Source organism: Danio rerio, chromosome 19, assembly GCF_052040795.2.
Source record: "Danio rerio strain M-AB ecotype USA chromosome 19, GRCz13ab, whole genome shotgun sequence".
In the NCBI taxonomy this organism is placed as follows: Eukaryota; Metazoa; Chordata; class Actinopteri; order Cypriniformes; family Danionidae; genus Danio; species Danio rerio.
Genome location: NC_141039.2, coordinates 27,778,385 through 27,798,008, shown reverse-complemented (window position 1 = coordinate 27,798,008; position 19,624 = coordinate 27,778,385). Strand labels below are relative to the sequence as shown.

General features: G+C 34.2%; 1 protein-coding gene and 1 pseudogene across 1 annotated transcript; one reads left to right on the top strand and one right to left on the bottom strand.

The window, feature by feature from the left end:
• Positions 1-236: 236 nt before the first annotated feature.
• On the bottom strand, positions 237-2,029 carry LOC141379108 (protein FAM13A-like; annotated as a pseudogene).
• A 3,121-nt stretch (positions 2,030-5,150) lies between these two features.
• bloc1s4 (biogenesis of lysosomal organelles complex 1 subunit 4) lies at positions 5,151-19,385 on the top strand. The gene is made up of 5 exons (NM_001003475.1): positions 5,151-5,481; positions 14,648-14,719; positions 16,667-16,768; positions 16,853-16,987; positions 18,601-19,385. The coding sequence occupies exons 1-5, from the start codon at positions 5,176-5,178 to the stop codon at positions 18,694-18,696; spliced, it is 711 nt and encodes a 236-aa protein (NP_001003475.1). The 5' UTR covers positions 5,151-5,175; the 3' UTR covers positions 18,697-19,385.
• Positions 19,386-19,624: the final 239 nt, after the last annotated feature.

The following is a 19,624-nucleotide window of genomic DNA, read 5'->3' as shown; positions in this document are numbered from 1 at the left end:
CAGGTAATTTAACAACGTGCCAGCATGGATGCAAAATAAAAATTATGTAGAATGGAGACATAAAAAAAGATGAGCGACACAATTGATTAAAGATCATAAACTTTAATTCATTGGCTCTCACTAGATCCATTGTCTTCAGGAGACCCTCACCTACCCTCTGTATCTTCAGGTGACCCTCACCATCCCTCTGAACCTTCATGTGACCCTCACCATCCCTCAGCGTTTTTAGGTGGCCCTCACCAACTCTCTGTGTTCTCAGGTGACCCTCGTTGGCTTGGGTTGTCCATCACCGGCTCCAGAGGGCTCTTCACTCTCTTTTGGTACTTTATGGAAAAGGAATAAATAAGACACAAAGAAAACAGAGAACACCTGTTTAGACAGCAGATTTGAAGCCTGTTTATCTTTATTCATATCTTCTTGATTCAAAATTAAACTTGCATTTTTAAGCTTCATAATCAACAAGTCTTTATATTTTTTTTCACCAGCAGACATAAAAATACTTTTTAAATCTTGCACTTTGTACCTGTCAGTGCATGAGCTGAACCTTCTCCAAATATGCGTTATTTACAATCTTTATTTCAGTCGCCCAAGTCGTCCAACCTTTGGTGGCTTTGATCTTTAAGAAACAGACAGACAGATGAATATAATAACTAGCACTCCACAAAACATCATAACCCTGTTTGTGAATATTTGTGGGTGTGTGTGATCTGAACAGCATCAGTCTGCTGTGTGTGTTTGTGTCCAGTACCTGGTCTCAATGAGAGGCAGCAGCTGGACACACTCTTCAATGGTGATGTCTTCTCTCTCCTCAAACACACTGTCTGCCTCCTCATATACACAAACACATTTCTGAATCTCTCACTCATGAACCAAACCAAAAAATAATTAACATTATTTCATCAGATTACAAACATTCTGATTGAATTGCAAACCCATCACACACTGATGTTATTATTAGACATAGTCATGAGGATAAACTCACTGTTATGTTGCTGACAGATGCATGAGGGTACATGTTTGGGAGTAGATGTTTGAGGTTGTCCAGAAGATACTCTGTGAAACTGATGCACTTCTCCTGTTCCTCAAGTTTTGCTGGGCCTTGAGAAACACTATGCACACAGAAAACAAAAACATGTCACATTAATAAATGCACCAGACATCCTTCTTTATGTTATGCTCCATCAAACTGATCTCTGACTCTTCTCAGATCCTACAAATGGTGGATGTAAAACCCTTCAGTACTGAAGTTATCTCTCGGAAGTACACACAACATCAGTTGAATACAGATGTACACTTACTGAAAAATGATTGGTCCAAACACTATGGACAGGTTTGTGGTGGTCATGCGGTTGACAACTCTCACCAGCCACTCGTGACAGGAAGTAAGCTAAATAGGACAGGATGTTAAAGTGTTCCTCTGGAAGGGTGTCCATGATTTTTCTCACTGCCTGGTGAAGTTTTCTCAGTTTGAAAACTACAAGATAAAGATCTCAGGATTTTGATAGATCTATTTGGATGTGGAGCAAGTAGACTAAATGTTCACTCATCAGCATCTCAACTTACTCATGAACACCTCCAGCAGTTCAATCATGTGTGGCTCAGGAATAAGGCCACCGGGAAGAACACTGAGGAAAAGTTTCAGTGCAGAGGCTGAGGAATGAACATCCTCCGTGTTCAACTTTGGAAATCCTCCTTTATCAAAACATTTCCTCAGTTCATGGTGGCGCAGTTGTGTCCCACCAACCCTAAACAGGCCGCTTGTATTGAGGCCTAAACACAAACATGTATTTTACAGTCTCAGCATAAGTGACAAACACATGGAAACACTGTGAAACACAGCATTCACCATGCTTCTCCAGGAAGCCCACTAAGTGTGTAAGTGCTAGAGGAAGCCCCTGCCTCATCTGACCGTTCTTCCTCAGATTGGACAAGGGCACACCAACCACCTTGCTTTGTGCTTGGTCCTGCACAAGAAAGAGGTTTAGGAAGAAAATAACATTTGTACAGAGCAGTGCATGATAAAGTGAGTATAAAGTTTATAGGATAACTGAGTGGATTAGGAAATATTACATTTATTATATTTCTCCAAGACCAACTTACAGGAATAATAAAACAATAATGACAACAAGTAGTGATGAGTTTATGGAGTCTTAATTAAATGTTATCAAGTTAACAGTAAGCATTTGTGTATCATTATTAATGTTTAATGTGTAAACATCGCATACTCACACACACTGATAAAACTCCCATTTTAAAATGGGCTTTTATATTCATGATAACCAATCCGAGGGGTGTCCAAAGCCGTGAGTCAAATCCGGAAAAGGGTCGTTAACGGGAATCCAAAACCGAGTCAGAGCCAATCGTCAAAATCAGATAAAACACAAATCCAAAGCCGTAGTCCAAGTCCGAAAAAAGTGTCGATAACCGATAAAAAATAACCGTAATCAATCGAAAAATCGCCAACTGCACAAACCACTCACTACTACAAACGCCTGAACACCCAACAAAGAATTTCAATAATGTGCATTTAAACCTGCCGTAACTCCTATCGTTCTATATAATAGATTCTAATTCACGTCACTAGATTAAAAAACTACAACTGCATCATAATTGTTACATTTTATGAGGAAAGCCAAACAACAAGTTTTAATAGGCAACAAAACGATTCAATACACTTAAGTTTCAGAACTGAAAATGGGCAAAATTCCAAACAACAAGAACAGATTTTATATAACAAATTTATTCACAAACAAGAACAACATTACATACAATTCAAACAGGAAAATGATCAAAATATAAAAGAAACTAAACAGAAATAATAAATTATAAACTAAATATTTTCGTTTTTCCCTAGTTGTATATATATATATATATATATATATATATATATATATATATATATATATATATATATATATATATATATATATATATATATATATTTATTTATATATATTAGGGATGGGAAGATTAACCGATATGTATCGATACGCGGTCATGCGCGTGCACGATGCGAGTGCATCGGTTGAGCAGCAGAGGATGAATGAAATTTTGGAAGCAAATCAAGATGCAAGATGCATATTTTTAATATAGAATGTATTTTTTATTTATTAACAAGAGTTGTCAACCTGTTTTTGGCGCATAATTTAATTGACCTACATAAAGTAAGCCTTAGCAACGGATTTGCGGATGTGTACACTCACACTACAACTCAGTGTATCAGGTGTGCGGATGAAGCTAGTGGTGCGCCCTCAGAAAGCGCGAGAAGCAAAACAAACATTTTATTCCCCACTGAGTTTTAAATCTAAAGTATGGCAAGCAACATTATGGATTTAAGGATGGACGACATGACAGGACAGATGCAATTTGCAAAATGTGCCGCGCATCTGTAAAATACGCGGGCAGTACGACTAATCTGATATCTCACTTGAAGCGGCACCACGGTGTTGTTGTGAAAGCATCTTCCAGTGTTCCTGCATCCCCGGCTTTCGCACTGCTTCCACCAGCTCCAAAAGTGGTGAGAAAAGCATTGCAAGTTTTTTTTTTCCGTGCGCAACAGTTCTGCTCGCTCTACGCCAATAACGAATGCTATTGCACTGTTCATCTGCAAAGATATTCAGCCTAGTGTCATGGAGAACGAAGGTTTTAAACACCTCCTCCTGTTAATTTTTATTTAATTATAATAATAATAATAATATTAATAATAATAATGATAAAAAAATGGGTGTCACGGTGGCACAATGGGTAGTTTGACCACCTCACAGCAAGAAGATTGCTGGTTTGTTATATTTTTATTAGCCTGTTGTTTACAGTGACAGTGATGTTTCAACGCAGCATAACACTGCTAGTTCACAACCTTAAGTTTTGAATAATCAGTGGCAAAATATCTTTGTAAAACTTGTTTTCATAGTTGAAAAGTTAAATCACAATTCTTGTTGTGCAATGGTAAACCTTTATGTTGAAAGAGTGCAAATATATATATATATATATATATATATATATATATATATATATATATATATATATATATATATATATATTTAATATATATTGCACTTATACATTCTGTTTATCTTGAAAATACTAAAATAATATGTGCTATAGGTTCTAAAATGGCCCTCTACTGTAAACTGACACACTGGCTCTGAGAGAAGAGCCAGTTTGTAAAAAAAGTCTTGGTTTTGCTTGGTTTATAAATAATCAAACTCATTCAATGGCACAGCATCCTCTTTCACATAATCTCATAAACTTGATCTAATTAGTTAGTGCTGAAATATCGCATCGTATCGTGATATGGGTGTGAATCGTATCGTGTTGCATCGCAATATGTCACAAATGTATCGCTAATATATCGGATCGTATTCTTTGTATCGAGATGCATATTGGATCGGCATTATAGCTTAGATGCCCAACCCTAATATATATATATATATATATATATATATATATATATATATATATATATATATATATATATATATATATATATTTATTTAAATATATAATTGTAATGAAAGTAATAACACCATGTTACCCGTTGATATGCTTTTAGCATATTTTAATATTTTGAAATAATTGTAATTTTGTTTTATAGATCAAATTTAAATGTGTGCAATACAAATGTTTTCTAATTATACTTAAACTTTATTTTAAATATATGTAATATATTTATATATTTCAGACATAGTTTAAACAGCACACTTAAAATATACATCATTAAATAGTTTAAAGCTGTAGGTTCATATTTGTTACATTTTTATTGTTAGCTAACGTAACTTCAATATTTTCAGAACGTGTAAACATTTTGTTTATGTGTTTGTCGGCGATTAATTCCGCTGTGGTAATTGATATTTGACAGATCGTAATCATAGACACTGAACAGAATCAATAATTGCAATACCTTTAGTACAGGACATTCTTATTAAAAGTTACTAATACCTAAAGTGAATAAATCTGATTCTGTGGGTGTCTGTTTGTTTGTTGTCTTGACATAAAATCGTTTACATTAAAAAGAAATCAGAAGTGTTTAAGTTTGAGAAGTTATTTGACCCTTAATATCACATGACCAACATGTGGCCGACCCGTTCTGTGATTGGTCGTTAAACTCACGCGTGCGCACAAGCAGCATTTCATTTACTTCCACATAAACAAGAGCAGTGTTGTGGGAATTGAAACATGGAGCATCGCTTTGACAGGGCGGCGGCGGTGCTTTCACCGCTCGAAGAGTCCAGCGCAGAGGTCAGCAGAGACAGCGGCATCGTGTCCCAGAGCGCCAGCAGCCTGTCTATGGTGAGCGAAGCCCTGAGCAGCGGCACCGTGTCCCAGAGCCCGAGCTTTGGCGCTGCGGTGGCCCAGAGTCCGAGCTCCGCAGCCGGAGAAAGCCAGGAGCAGAGCGAGCCCGAGCAGACACAAGACGACGAGCTGCTCAGACACACGGCACTCACATACTCCTCTTACATCAGAGCCAATGCTGAAGAAGAGGTAAGAGGCCAGATATGTCACTTACAAGTTACGTTAGCGCTAGTTGGGATGTCTGTTTGTCATGTAGCAATCCCCAGGCACCAATACACAATAATAGTAGGACAGGAAATGTCCTTAAAATTCTAAACACATCTATTAGGTAAATGTGGAATGTAATGCTTTACAATGATAATGAACAACCAAACGTGTTGTTCTTTAGTGTTAAATAAAATGAAGCATACAATAGTAATAATGAATCAGCAAAATCTTGTTCTTTATCTAAATATACACAATAGAGAATGTCATTTCGTTATATACCCAAAAATGAAAATTCTGCCATCTTTCACTCACTTGTTTGACACTGTTTGACTTTCTTTCTTCTGTTGAACACAAATGAAGATAATTTTAAAATGCTGGTTGCTGGAACCCTTTGACCATTATAGTTTTTTCTGCTATGAAAGTTATTATAAGCAAAATTGTATCAGCAACCAGTAATCCTCAAAATAGCTTATTTTGTGTTCAGCAGGAGAAAAGAAACTCACAAAGGTTTAAAATAACACAGGAAAAGTAAATGATAGGGTAACTTTCATCAACAAACATTTTAATAAAAAAATGTAACATTTGATATATTATTTCCATATATTTGTTATCAGTGTAGCGGGTAACACATTACAAGTAACGCGACTTGCGTAATATTACTATTCTTACGCAGTTACTGTTTTTAAAATGTACTGTGAGTTACTTTAAAGTTTAAGTAATTAGTTAAAAAAATATGTGTAGGTTATACAGTGTTTTGGTAATTGCAGAGCTCCTCTAAAATAACAAAAATAATAAAAATAAATAAATAAATAAATAAATAAAAAAAATATTAATAAATAATAAAGTTCTGAAAGAGATCAAGCCTCAGCCAGGTAATAAAAAGTAATGCAAAAGTATCTTAACACATTATGTTACGTAAAGACCATACAAAGTCATTAGGTAACGCAACTAGTTTCTTTTTTTTTTTTTGGGGGGGGGGGGGGGGGGGGGGGTAACTCAGTGTTGCATTATCTACTAGTGATGCAATAGTAATAATGCATTACTTTTGAAAGTAACCTTTTTCAACACTGTTTGCTATAAAATTACCCAGTTGATTGTCGTCGTTACACGTCACGTTACATACAGTGTCACACATTTCCTCTGTTAGATAACAAAGGAGCTAAAATATGTTGTACTGTTAATAAAAAATGATAACAATGAGACAATAACAATGTTTAAATATACATAACTAAAATATATTGTATAATTTGAGTACTAGCACGTCTCTGAAATTATATTTAATACATATATTAAAATCAATTAGGATTCTTAAATATTGCTTAATAAGGCTGCACAATATTGGAAAAACTGACATTGTGATATTTAGTTTTTCTGTAATTTGTATTGCGATATGAATATAATTTCACGTTGATGAAGTGTTGAATAACTCTTTTTGTAAGGTAGTGCATCTGCATAAAATTATATCAAAATATACTAAATAAAATAAAGCTGAGATGAACACAATAGAACAAAGATAAAAAATGAATTAAACAGTGCTTCATGGTTTTCTGTGGAGTCTAACAGCATTAAGGTTCAGAAATGCAATAATCAAATTTAAAATAAAAAAAAATTATAAGTAAACAATAAATCTAAAGTGGAAAACTTCATTTGAAATCTTACAGTCACATGCCTAAAAAACATAAACATTTGAAAATCTTTCACACTATTAAAATTGATTAGGTCATGTTATATTAATTCCAACATGGCATTGGAGATTCTGCAATGTGACTTTTGCAGATTTGCACATTGTGATATACAGTTGAAGTCAGAATTATCAGTCCCCCTTTGATTTTTCCCCCTTTTTTAAATATTTCCCTAATGATGTTTAACAGAGCAAGGATATTTTCACAGTATGTCTGATAATTTTTTTTCTTCTGAAGAAAGTCGTATTTGTTTCATTTCAGCTAGAATAAAAGCAGTTTTACATTTTTTTTAAAAAGCCATTTATATGTCAAAATTCTTAGCCCCATTAAGCTAATTTTTATTATTTTTTCGATAGTCTACAGAAAAAAACCATCATTATACAATAACTCGCCTAATTACCCTAACCTGCCTGGTTAACCTAATTAACCTAGTTAAGCCTTTAAATGCCACTTTACGCTGTATAGAAGTGTCTTGAAAAATATTTAGTAAAATATTATTAACTGTCATCATGGCAAAGATAAAATAAATAAATAAATAAAATAAAGTTATAAGAAATGAGTTATAAAAACTATTATGTTTAGAAATGTGTGTAAAAAATCTTCAACTGTAAGAGTTCAACTGTAGCTGTTAAATCAATATATTGTGCAGCCCCAATTCTTAAGTATGAATGCATAATGGACCAAAGATATGTAAAGTAACCTATAACAAAAATTTTTTCAAAAGATGTGACCATATATACCATTTTTTAAAATTTATTTATTTATTTATTTTTGTAAATAAACAGTGTTGTATAATGCAGTTCAAAACAGTAGGGGAGAGTGTTGGACAAAGTAACGTTTTTCATTAAAACCTAATTTTAAAAGATAAGGTTTTTAGCAGAAATATATTTTTGCTGTTACTACAAACTCACAAGAGTCAGCTATCAAAATCAGATGTTGTTTTGTATCAATGAGAACTACTCCAATATACCTTCACTTTAAACAAAAGTTGCACATTTTTACTTTTGACTTTATCGGCATGGAAAAGTAAGTAACAGGAATGGGTGAAAAGTAAAAGCAATATTTAGATTTACTGGCTTAATCTTATTTCTTTTAAATATATCCGACTAAGACCTTGTTAATGTTAACTGCAAACATATTTTGTCCTTTATTTTTGTAAAAACAAATTTAAACAGCATTTTCTTTTTCATTTTCAGCTTCATCAAATGTTTCCATTTCCAACAATGCAAAATGTTAATATTTTATTCAATTTTTTAAAATATTTTTTTGCAAAAATAACTTGGTTAAAACTCTAATATGGTAGTGAAAAATAAGGGTTGTCTGTTAGCAGTGGGACATAAATAACAGTGTTACTTTTGTCCCCACAGGAACTCTTGCCATTTAAATCTGATTTCCTTTCAAACTAAAAACCTCAAGATATTTCAAACTTAAGGATATGTTATTGCACTATACAGTAAGAGTAAAAAGTATTTGATCCTTTGCTGCTTTTGTTGGTTTGCCCACTAATAAAGACCTGATCATTCTGTACTTTTAATGGTAGATGTATTCTAACATGGAGAGACAGAGTATAAAAAAGAAAATCCAGAAAATAACTTTAAAGAATATATATTAATTGATTTGTATTTCATTGAGGGAAATAAGTATTTGATCCCCTAGTATGCATTAGGAGTTCTGGCTTTCACAGACCAGTTAGACACTCCCAATCAACTTGTTACCTGAATTGAAGACACCTGTTCTAACTAAACACCTGTGTGAAAGACACGTGTTCACAGAATCAGACAGATTCCAAACTCTCCAACATGGTTAAGACCAAAGAACTCTCTCAGGACCTCAGAGACAGGATTGTTGACCTGCACAAATCTGGAACGGGCTACAAAAACATCAGCAAGATGCTGGGTATTAAAGTAACAACCATTGGTGCAATTGTGAGAAAATTTAAGAAGTATAACCTGACCATCAATAGACCTCGGTCTGGTGCTCCACAAAAGATTTCACCTCGTGGGGTGGCAATGATCATGAGAACTGTGAGAAATCGGCCTGCAACCACACAGCAGGAGTTAGTGAATGACCTCAAGGCAGCTGGGACCACAGTCACCAGGAAAACAATTGGCAACACTTTGCGCCACAATGGATTAAAATCCTGCAGTGCCCGAAAGGTACCTAAACTCTACTCGTCATGTGTGGAGGAAGAAAAATGCTGCCTATGACTCCAGGAACACTGTACTCACCGTCAAGCATGGAGGTAAAAGCATTATGTTTTGGGGTTGTTTCTCTGCCAAGGGCACAGGGCTACTTCACCGCATCAGTGGGAAGATGGATGGAGCCATGTACTGTGCAGTCCTGGGGGACAACCTCCTCCCCTCTGCCAGGAAGTTGAAAATGGGCCGTGGTTGGGTCTTCCAACATGACAACGACCCGAAGCATACAGCAAAGGCAACAAAGGAGTGGCTCAAGAAGAACCACATTAAGGTCATGGAGTGGCCCAGCCAGTCTCCGGACCTCAATCCAATCGAAAATCTATGGAGGGAGCTGAAGGTCCGAGTTGCCAAGCGACAGCACACCAACCTTAATGATTTAGAGAGGATCTGCAAAGAAGAGTGGGCCAAAATTCCCCCTGATATGTGTGCTAACCTTGTGGTTAAGTACAACAAACGTCTGTCCGCTGTGCTTGCAAACAAAGGCTGTGCCACCAAGTATTAGGTGCTTTTGGCTAGAGGGATCAAATACTTATTTCCCTCAATGAAATACAAATCAATTAATATATATTCTTTAAAGTTATTTTCTGGATTTTCTTTTTGATATTCTGTCTCTCCATGTTAGAACACATCTACCATTAAAAGTACAGAATGATCATGTATTTATTAGTGTGCAAACCAACAAAATAAGCAAGGGATCAAATACTTTTTACTCTCACTTTATAACCTGTAGATTGATCATTAGTGTGACACAAGATAAACACAACTTGTAATAAGGAAAATAGAACCACTACACTAATTTACTTTTTGCACTTAACTGAAATTGGTACCTAACCGCAAGACACGGTCCTGAAATCACGATATTTGGCAGCTTCATCAAGAGTTGTATGCTAAATGTGCTGTTATATCCTGGAAAGCAAATTTTGTCAGGGCTTCGAGAAAATCGCTTTATTTCTTTCATCCCATGTTACTTTTGTCCTAGCTCTCCCCTATCAAATGTGTCTCATTACAGCAGGTCTTTATTTATGTGTGTGTGATGGTAAAATAGCAGGTGCTATTTTGATTCCACACACTTTACAAGTTCTTCACAAGTTTTCAACTGTTAAACATACTCTCTTGTATATGAACATACAATGAGTGTCTTCAGCCCAGCACAGACTATCCCTTTGAATATTTTGTAAGTTCTGACATAAAGTATATATCATGAAATCACATTTGTATCTGAACTCTATAAGGAAATTTAAACTAAATGTATAAATTTTCCTTTTTGGTCATGACCAAACAAACCCAAAGAACTGACATCTAAAAAATTTTTAAGTGGTACAAACCTGCAACACTTGTTGATCATCAACAGAACATTATAGTTATTTTTCTGAACATCAAAAAGCCTTTTCCAACTAATTGTAACATTTTTATTAAGCAAGTCATGATTCATCAGTAACTAAAATATTTTTCTCATTTATAAAAACAACTTTGGTATAAACCAAATTGATAAAGGTCAAGACCTAATTGATTGTGTCTACTGTGTAGTGGGTCTTTGTATGTTGAAACATATTAGATTTAACCCATTTTGTTTTAGATTGAAGTGCACATCTGTTGTTTCAATTCAACTAACATCATGTGATTTTTAGCATCCTCTGCCCTATTGAAGAACATGACACTTGGTCTGGAACAGAAAGTTCACTTTAACTAGGCTAGATAAAATTACAAAACTATTTCTGGATGAAAAACAATATGGAGCAATTCAAAACCACTGTTACTTTGCTTGGGAGTGGTTGCCCAACAAATCTCATTTCAATAGCAGGTAATTTCAGAAAGGACTTTGGGGGGAAAATTAAAACTGCACACCAGTTTATGAGTACGCCATCATCAAAAGGTAAATTAATATGGATACATCGGGTTTTATTTTAACGATCTAGGTGCAAAGTCTAAAGCAAATGGCGCAAATGCATTATGGGCGTGTCCGAATTCACAGGGTTGTGCTTATTCTCTTAATGATTTATGGGTGTGTTTTGAGCATAACGTGCATAACGTGAATGCTTCACTAGCAAAAAACAGTAAAACAGACCATCTGCAGGCCGAGAATAAAGAACGAGCCTCCTCCATTTGGCTTCTTTACTTTCTCCTTACTTTTACTTTTTAATCCTATTCACCTTATTCTTCGTGGACGAGCGGGCGCAGCCATTTGAATCTTTTTGGCACAAGACTTCTGGTCTCATTCACTTCCATTCATTTTTAGACATTAAAAACTGCTTGTTTCGCTGTTTGATATTGCAAACTGATATTTCCTTGTTATATTATTCTACTTGGTCTGTATAGTCATGCAAACATTTGTTTGTAGAGCAAGTAGTTTGACCGTTTTTTGCCGTTTATTATTCCTAGTCATTTCTCCCATAGGTGACTGAAACAGAAGTTCCAAGACAATCGCGAAAACAGGCGCACTTCCGCATTTTAGAATAAGGTCAATAGTTTTGTGGATAAGGAAACGGTGTTGTACGCACTTCACTGAAAACATCCATTAGCTTACATATTTAATTCCATTTGTTAAGCGCAAAGATTTGTTTTAAAACGATTTCTAAATTCAGTTCTAATTTCCAGCAAGTAATTAATTGACCCTTCGCTAAGCCCCACCCTCCTTAGTTACTGTTGCAACGCCTGTCAATCTTTCGTGCCTAGCACGTCTTTAACAATGTGTATACGCTGGTGCCAGACATTGCCAGGGATATAATTAGTCATTTTTGGCAAACAGGTGAGATATCCGAGTAATAGGCAACCAATTAGAGAATAATTCAATCAAAATTGAAGCTAGCTTAGCCTAGCCGCCTCATACGCTGACAATTCAACAGTTTAGTTCATGCACAGCAGGAGAGTTGAAATTTTAAAATAATCTAATAATAACAAATTAATCTGTGATTTCTCTATTTTTAGCCAAAAAGCCTAATAGACTAATTGTTGTGCAATGAAATATAGCGATACTAACCGACAAGGAAACGCGCTTGGACGGACAGTGCTTCTACATAATTAATTCCTAGAAAGAACAGCCAGAAAGGGGAAATTGATGGATTTTTGCCAAATATTAGCATCATTGACCTATAACAATGTACAGTAAGGCTTAAACGGAGCAGTGCTCATAAAATCAAGCGGGAAAAAAAGAAAAACACAGCCGTGAAACATAACCTGCTTTGTATTTTTGTAGGAAACACAGTTTAGATATTTTTAGGGTAAGAAGTGTGAGTTATTGCCGTCGGTTTATCACTGAATGTGTCAGCAATATCAAAACAAAACAAACTTAACTCAGCTCCTTTAGCACCCCTCACAGAAATTGATCCACGCTGGCATTTCTTCCCTTGAGTTTTGGTTTTGAAAAGGGGAAAAAAATTCCACCACCTTGTCCAAACTTTTAGGATACCGAGTGTCAGATTTGCACAGGGGTGGGTGGCCATTTTTGGTGTTTGACTTAGCAAAGAGTCAATTGAACAATAAAAACAAAGTTTTAAGAGTTATATCCAAACACACGTCCTATTCTTATGCCCTACATAGTGATGCATAGGTCTCCAAAACCTGACAGGTGGACAAATCGAAACTTGTTTTTATGAAAGCAAATATAAATATGCATATAATAAATAATACTGCTAATAATAATAACATTATACAAATGCAAATTGTCATGAATAAACTGAAAAAGGCCCCCTAGATGAAGAAGGCATAAAGGTAGTGCTTTTTTTAAAAATGTAGAAAATACAAATTTTTGTAAAATTTTACCTTTTAATTTTTATTCTTATGTAAAGATATTTGTGTATTACTGTACGTCCTGTGTATATTAAGCAATGTGTAAGTGTTTGAACCTACATAGGTGCATAACTAACACGCTCTGCGCTGGACATTACCAGCTTTTAGTTGGTCAATGATGCAGTCTATTTCAGTTCCTTAAAATAGCAATGCGTCAACGATGCGCCTTAACACACTTCTATTTTAGACCAGCACACCCATAAATCCACAAAGTGGCGCAAATGGATTTGCTTTTTAAACCATGTGGTGCAAAATGTGAAAATTAGGGTTCCGCTGGTCTGAAAATAGCAACAGATCGCGCCAAACACGTCTTGCACCTTACGCTGGGTGTATGATAGGGCCCATTGTGTCAAAATGCTCTCTGCCTACACAAGCATTTCAAAACCTTTGAAATGTGTCTCATCCACACTGAAATGCTAAGAAAGTTCTATATATATATTATCTCACTGCATTTGTCTGAGACACAGCCACACATAACAACAATTGAGAATACATTTCTGTCATCTCTTCTGTAATAAAAGTAAAGAAGATTAAGTAATAAAAAGTTGCAATCAAAATGAAGAGCTAATAACTTGCACATAGTATACATAGTGTATTGGTTGTCTGTCAGTTCAACATGCGTCACGAGATTAAACGCAGCCCATTTCTCAAATAAAAGTTTTTAGCTTTATCCACAAAAAGCTCTGTTCTCTCTGGACAAACAGGCATCTTTGTGTGGTGGGGAGGTCAAAAAAAAGGTTTCCAAATGTATATCCGCAATAGTGTAGAGACAGCAACAACCCCACGACCCCAAGAAAAACCCCAAGAAAAGTTAATGGGCTTATTATAAGATGTTTTACTTTAAGAGTTATTAATTGTTAAGCAAATGTGCTTTCATGCAAATCTTTCATGCAAAAGACCAACTGCTTAAAAAACTTTGTATAACCAAACCATGCATGAGTTTGTTGTACTCCCAAGTTGTTACTAGTTTTGTTAAGCAAGAGCAATGTTTGAAACAATCTTGTCTAATTTATCACATGATACACCCCCACGCGCTGCAGTAGACAGATTTTTAATTGTTGTTTAATTGTTGGTTAATTGTGTGTAGTTTTTCCATACCACATATATTGAAGAATGCTTAGTAACTATTTTGGTGACATCCATTAAATGGACAAGAAACTATTTTGTCTTTTACCCATCAAAGTCTCTTCCATTCATCTTTATCCTCAGTGTAGTTATCGAGCCTAATTAGTGGAGCGTGATATGGACTGAATAAAGCCTGACTTGTTCTCTGTACTGCTGACTGAATTGGGTTGAATTGTTTACACTTGACTTCTTTATGAGTTCTTTAAGGTCTTGTGTTGCTTTGCTAGTCAGAAAGGCAGTTACTGTTCGTCTCTCTAAACATTTTTGTCACATGCACACACATTTATAATATGCACAGAGTATGTCATGTGCTTTTTCTTGACTTTTATCATGTTTCTTTTTTCTTTTACGGTGCAGGTCCTGTGCTTAGAGAAAAGCCTAGAGGAAATGCTAACAAGAGTTGACGAGTTTGTTGGTATGCTTGATATGGTAAGATCAATAACTTGGAATTTAAATGTTAATCTTATAGTTTTGATTTTTAGATTTTCTTCATTTGTGTTGTTTCAACAGATCATAAAAGTATTTTATGTGTAGTCACACTCATTATGTGCAAAATTGTAAATTCACTATGCTCGAAAAAATGATTTTTGTAACCTGTTCAAACTACTAATTCAAAATGAGCTGAAACAACGCAATTCTTGACATTTTGTTTGGACAACTTAATTGTTTTTTGTTCAATCCATTTAAATTTGTAAAAACTAATATGTTAACTTAATTCCATCATGTTGTCCCAACACAAATTGATTGTGGGTAAACCAGCATTTTTTACAGTGTTTATAACCACTAACAATGTTGTTGTTCGGTTGTAAACTTTAACACTTTAACAAAGATTAACCAAATGTCGCTACAAATCAGCGTGGACAAATTGATAAAAACACTTTACTCTCTAACAATGTTTAAGAAGGCAATTTAGCATGATTATTAAATCACAGCACTGTTCTTTTATTGTGAGGAGCTCATTATAACAATGTTTTTAGAGTTTTGGAGATTCACATGAAGTGATGCTCCATACAAACTTTGAGTACAGCTTGGTGATTATTTGAAAAGTAATCGAAAATGACATTTAGAATGTTTAATCGATGAAATTTTTACAGGTCATTTTTTTCAATTACCTTTCCTACTGTGTGTGGAGTCACGTGACCCAACTCTGTTAAGGCTGATTTATACTTATTTTATTATGATTTTTACTTTATTATATTATTATTATTATGGTATTAAACTTCTGCCAAGGGCACGTGTACAGTCCAGCGCAGCCTTTTCTTACCTGCAAAAAAATGTACTTGCATGTCATAATGATGCGTAGCGCAAGCTTTGTGATTGGTTTGTTTGGTAGCGGTGACAAAGGTGGAGGGCGCAGAGAGCAGAATTTTAGAGAATGTGTGTTTTAATTTTGAGTTGTTTAGCATTGATGTTCAGTAAATAATAATAAATGTGTGTTTACTTCAATTATTTTAAAATCAAGTAATCCACCCTACATTCAAAATGTCTCATTTGTAACATGTGAGCATATTTACTGTACAAAACTTGTCAGAGAAAATAACCGTTAATTAATCATAATCGAGTTAATGTTCAATTAATCAAGATTTTGTTTTTAGGCCAAATTGCCCAGCCCTAAGTTTGAGTGGCTACATTATGAAAACGCAGCCTGCCCTTAATGTGTGAAAGTTCATAAATTTACTGAAATAATCATTTCAAAAGAGAGGAGCAACTATAAACATTATGTAAAGTTACTGTTGTTTTATGTTAATAATCATAATAATAATAATAATAATAATAATAATAATAATAATAATAATAATAATAATAATGATAATAATAACAACAATGAAAGTATTTATTATAGTTATTAATAACATTATTATTAATAATAATAATATTAGTAATAATAATAATAATAATAATAATAATAATTGTATTATTATTATTATTATTATTATTATATTATATTTTATATTATTGTTATTACTGTATTATTATGATTATTATTAGAATACTTTCCCCAAATTTTTTCCAAATATTTAATACATGATATAGAAATACAAAACAATGAAACAAAAATATGTAAAAAATATTTAATAATAAAAATAAATGGATATAATAATACCATATAAATAAACAAAACAACATTTTTAAAATGTTTTAATGGAAAATACTGACCTTTACCTGAGATATGTATTATTAAAATCAAGGTAAAGATATACATTTAATGGCAAAAAATCCAAATCAGTTTAAAGACAATTTTCAGAATAAACTTTTTCCACATATTTGACTCTTCTTGTTTAAAGTTATGTGATCAAATGCGTTGATAAATCTGCATATTTTGTAAATGCACAGAAAGTTAGACAACAACAACCTGTTTTTTTTTTCTTTTTGTAGATTCGAAATGACACCTCACAAGTGGTGAATGAAAACCTACCACAGATACAAAGAAAATCTGAAGAGATGAGGGAGATTTACCGAAAAATTGACAAATTGGAGGTACTAAATTTTAATTGGTGTCTAAACCATAATGATGTATAGCTTTTTTCTTTTGTTATTTGAAGTGTACGGTCTCATTCTCAGGCCTTCGTCAAAATGGTTGGAGCCAATGTCAGCGCAATGGAGGAACAAGTAACTCAAGTTGAAGGTGAAGTTGGAACAATACCAGGAGCCTTCAAAAAGATCTTCCGCACAATGAACGTACCAGGTTTTTTAAATGTGAGTCTGAACATACACGTGTTAAGGTGGTAGGTCCCATGCATAGAAAATATCTACATTTTTTATGTTTCAGTTAAGTTATAATAAAATGCCAAAATATAAGTAAAATAATAATTTGTCATTATTCAGTGTATTTATGTAAAATGAAATGACACACATTCTGATCTATACTTGAAATACATGTAAAGGATAACCAAAGGATTGCCGTACATTATGGATTTAAATGCATGACGAGAGGCAAAGAACCACCTGACCTGAAAAACATACATGCTGATGTCCTGCTTTTCTGTTTTCATCAGTTATGACATATTAGATAGTCCTTACTTTGAATCAGTTACAGATAGATTGTGTGTGTGTGTGTGAATGTAAATGACAGAAGCATATCTAATAGCTCATAGTAACATGTTAACTACCTCTTTGCAAATATTTTGAGCACATTTGCAATTTGGTTCTCCATCGGTTGAATGGTGAAGCACATGTCAGTGTCCTTGAGATTACTCTACCTTACATACTGCACCTTTAAGGTCAGTATTATTAGCCCTCTTCAGCAATTTTTTTTGATAGTCAACAGAACAAATCATCATTATACAATGATTTGCCTAAATAACCTAATTAACCTAGTTAAGCCTTTAAATGGCACTTTTAGCTAAATACTAGTATCTTGAAAAATATGTAGTAAAATATTATTTACTGTCATCATGACAAGGATAAAATAAATCACTTATTAGAAATGAGTTATACAAACAATTTTAGAATGCTATTTAGGTGTTTAGAAATGGATGAGAAAGTCCTTCCATTAAATAGAAATTGTGGGAAAAAATATACAGGGGGGCTGATAATTCAGGAGGGCTAATAACTGACTTCAACAGTACAAACCTTCTATAAATCAAGGATTTATTTATTTATTTTTTTAACTAAACTGCACATCTCTTTTTTTTGTTGTTGTTTGAAAACCACCTTCTGTCCTATATATATATGCATGTTTGTCATTAGCTATGTTACCATCCAAAATGCAAATGAACTTTATGCACAAAACTGGATTATTGCATGAAAGACGTGCGAATAAAGCAGCATTTCCATCCAATGAGTCAGAGTGAACAAAATCGTCACTTCCTGATTAACTGGCGCCGAATATCAACAGTAAAAGGTCATTAATAACATAATAACACTAATACTTAAACGGTAAGGCGATTCATAATGACTAAAACAGCATTTCAGATGTTTTGCAGTGTGCTCAGTCTGCTGGTTTGTCCATTCACAAACATTTTTACCACCACATTATCTCCTTTAACAAAATCACATTACCTTTTTTTAATGCGCATGCTGGAGTTTGTGCAGTAAAAGTGTTTCCATCGCAGTTTATGCATATCTTTTCTTTTCGTATAAAAAGTTTATCCTACTCAGTTATGCGCATATGTTTTTTTTTTATGCGCATTTTCAAAATTGATGTGCATCATGGCGTTTCCATCAACTGTTTTTTTTATGCTCACATGCAAAATGCACATAAAAATAGGTGGATGGAAACATAGCTATTGTTTAGCATATTCTGAAAATTGCCGAACTGGTTACAAATATTGATTTATGTATATTTTTAAATACTTCTTCCTTTTTAGAAACCTGCAAGCCCAAGAAGGCAGTCACAAAGACATCCGGAGCTTCCCAGTGTATTTCGGACAGATGACTACTTTAAACCTCAGTCAGAGCAGTAAAGCAGAGACTTGATGAAGAGCGAGTCCGGGGTTCTCCAACATCAGCAGTGCTGCCTGCTTTCAGATGCAAACATTTCAGTCACTTTATCTGCTAATTATTCAAACGAATCCTGATCAACGACAAGTGTTATTTTAGTAGGCAGTCTAATGGCAGCTAGTTTTATAACCAACAAAAGCTTTGGTTTTTGATTTTATTTTGTTTTCCTGAAGTGCCTCTCCAGGAAGTCTGACACTGTTTCTTATAAATAGGAAAGCATGCTGAAAGAAAAACAAGTCAGAACATTAGTTAAAACGTTTATATGATTTTTATTCAAACTTGTACATAGTTTTACAGCTTTATAATTTTGTTGTCCTTTCTTCCAGTGCTTGAGATCTTTTTGCACTATTTTCACAGTTGCTATTTATCACTGATCGATCTTATTAAGGACTACAATTCAGTGTCCGGCACGTGTTGACAATTGATATTTCATGAACACACATGACCAGTGTAAATGACACTGGGTTATTATGTAGCATAAAGTGCCGCACTCTTCAGCCAAACAAACACCACAACAAATATTGTTTGTCATGGACCATTTACTTTTATACTTAAATGTCCATGGACGGTTGTGTTCTGCTAATTGTTAATGATGAGAATTGTGACTAATGATTGTCTATTTGTAATAAATTTACAGATGTAGCCTAGAGCATAAAGAGACAACTTTTTGTTACACATGTGCAAGTATGGTTGTTATTGGTCAACTGAACAAGTCTGAAGGTAGCTTTTTTATGTATATGTTTCATTTTTGTATTAGGAACTACAAAAAAGTTGTGTGTGTATGCAAGGTAAAAGTAACAATAACAGGCTTCATTAACCCTCATAATGCATTTAGTATCTGGGTGCTCTCTTTGAATTTAATGTCCAGTGGAACCTAAAAAAATGTTAGCT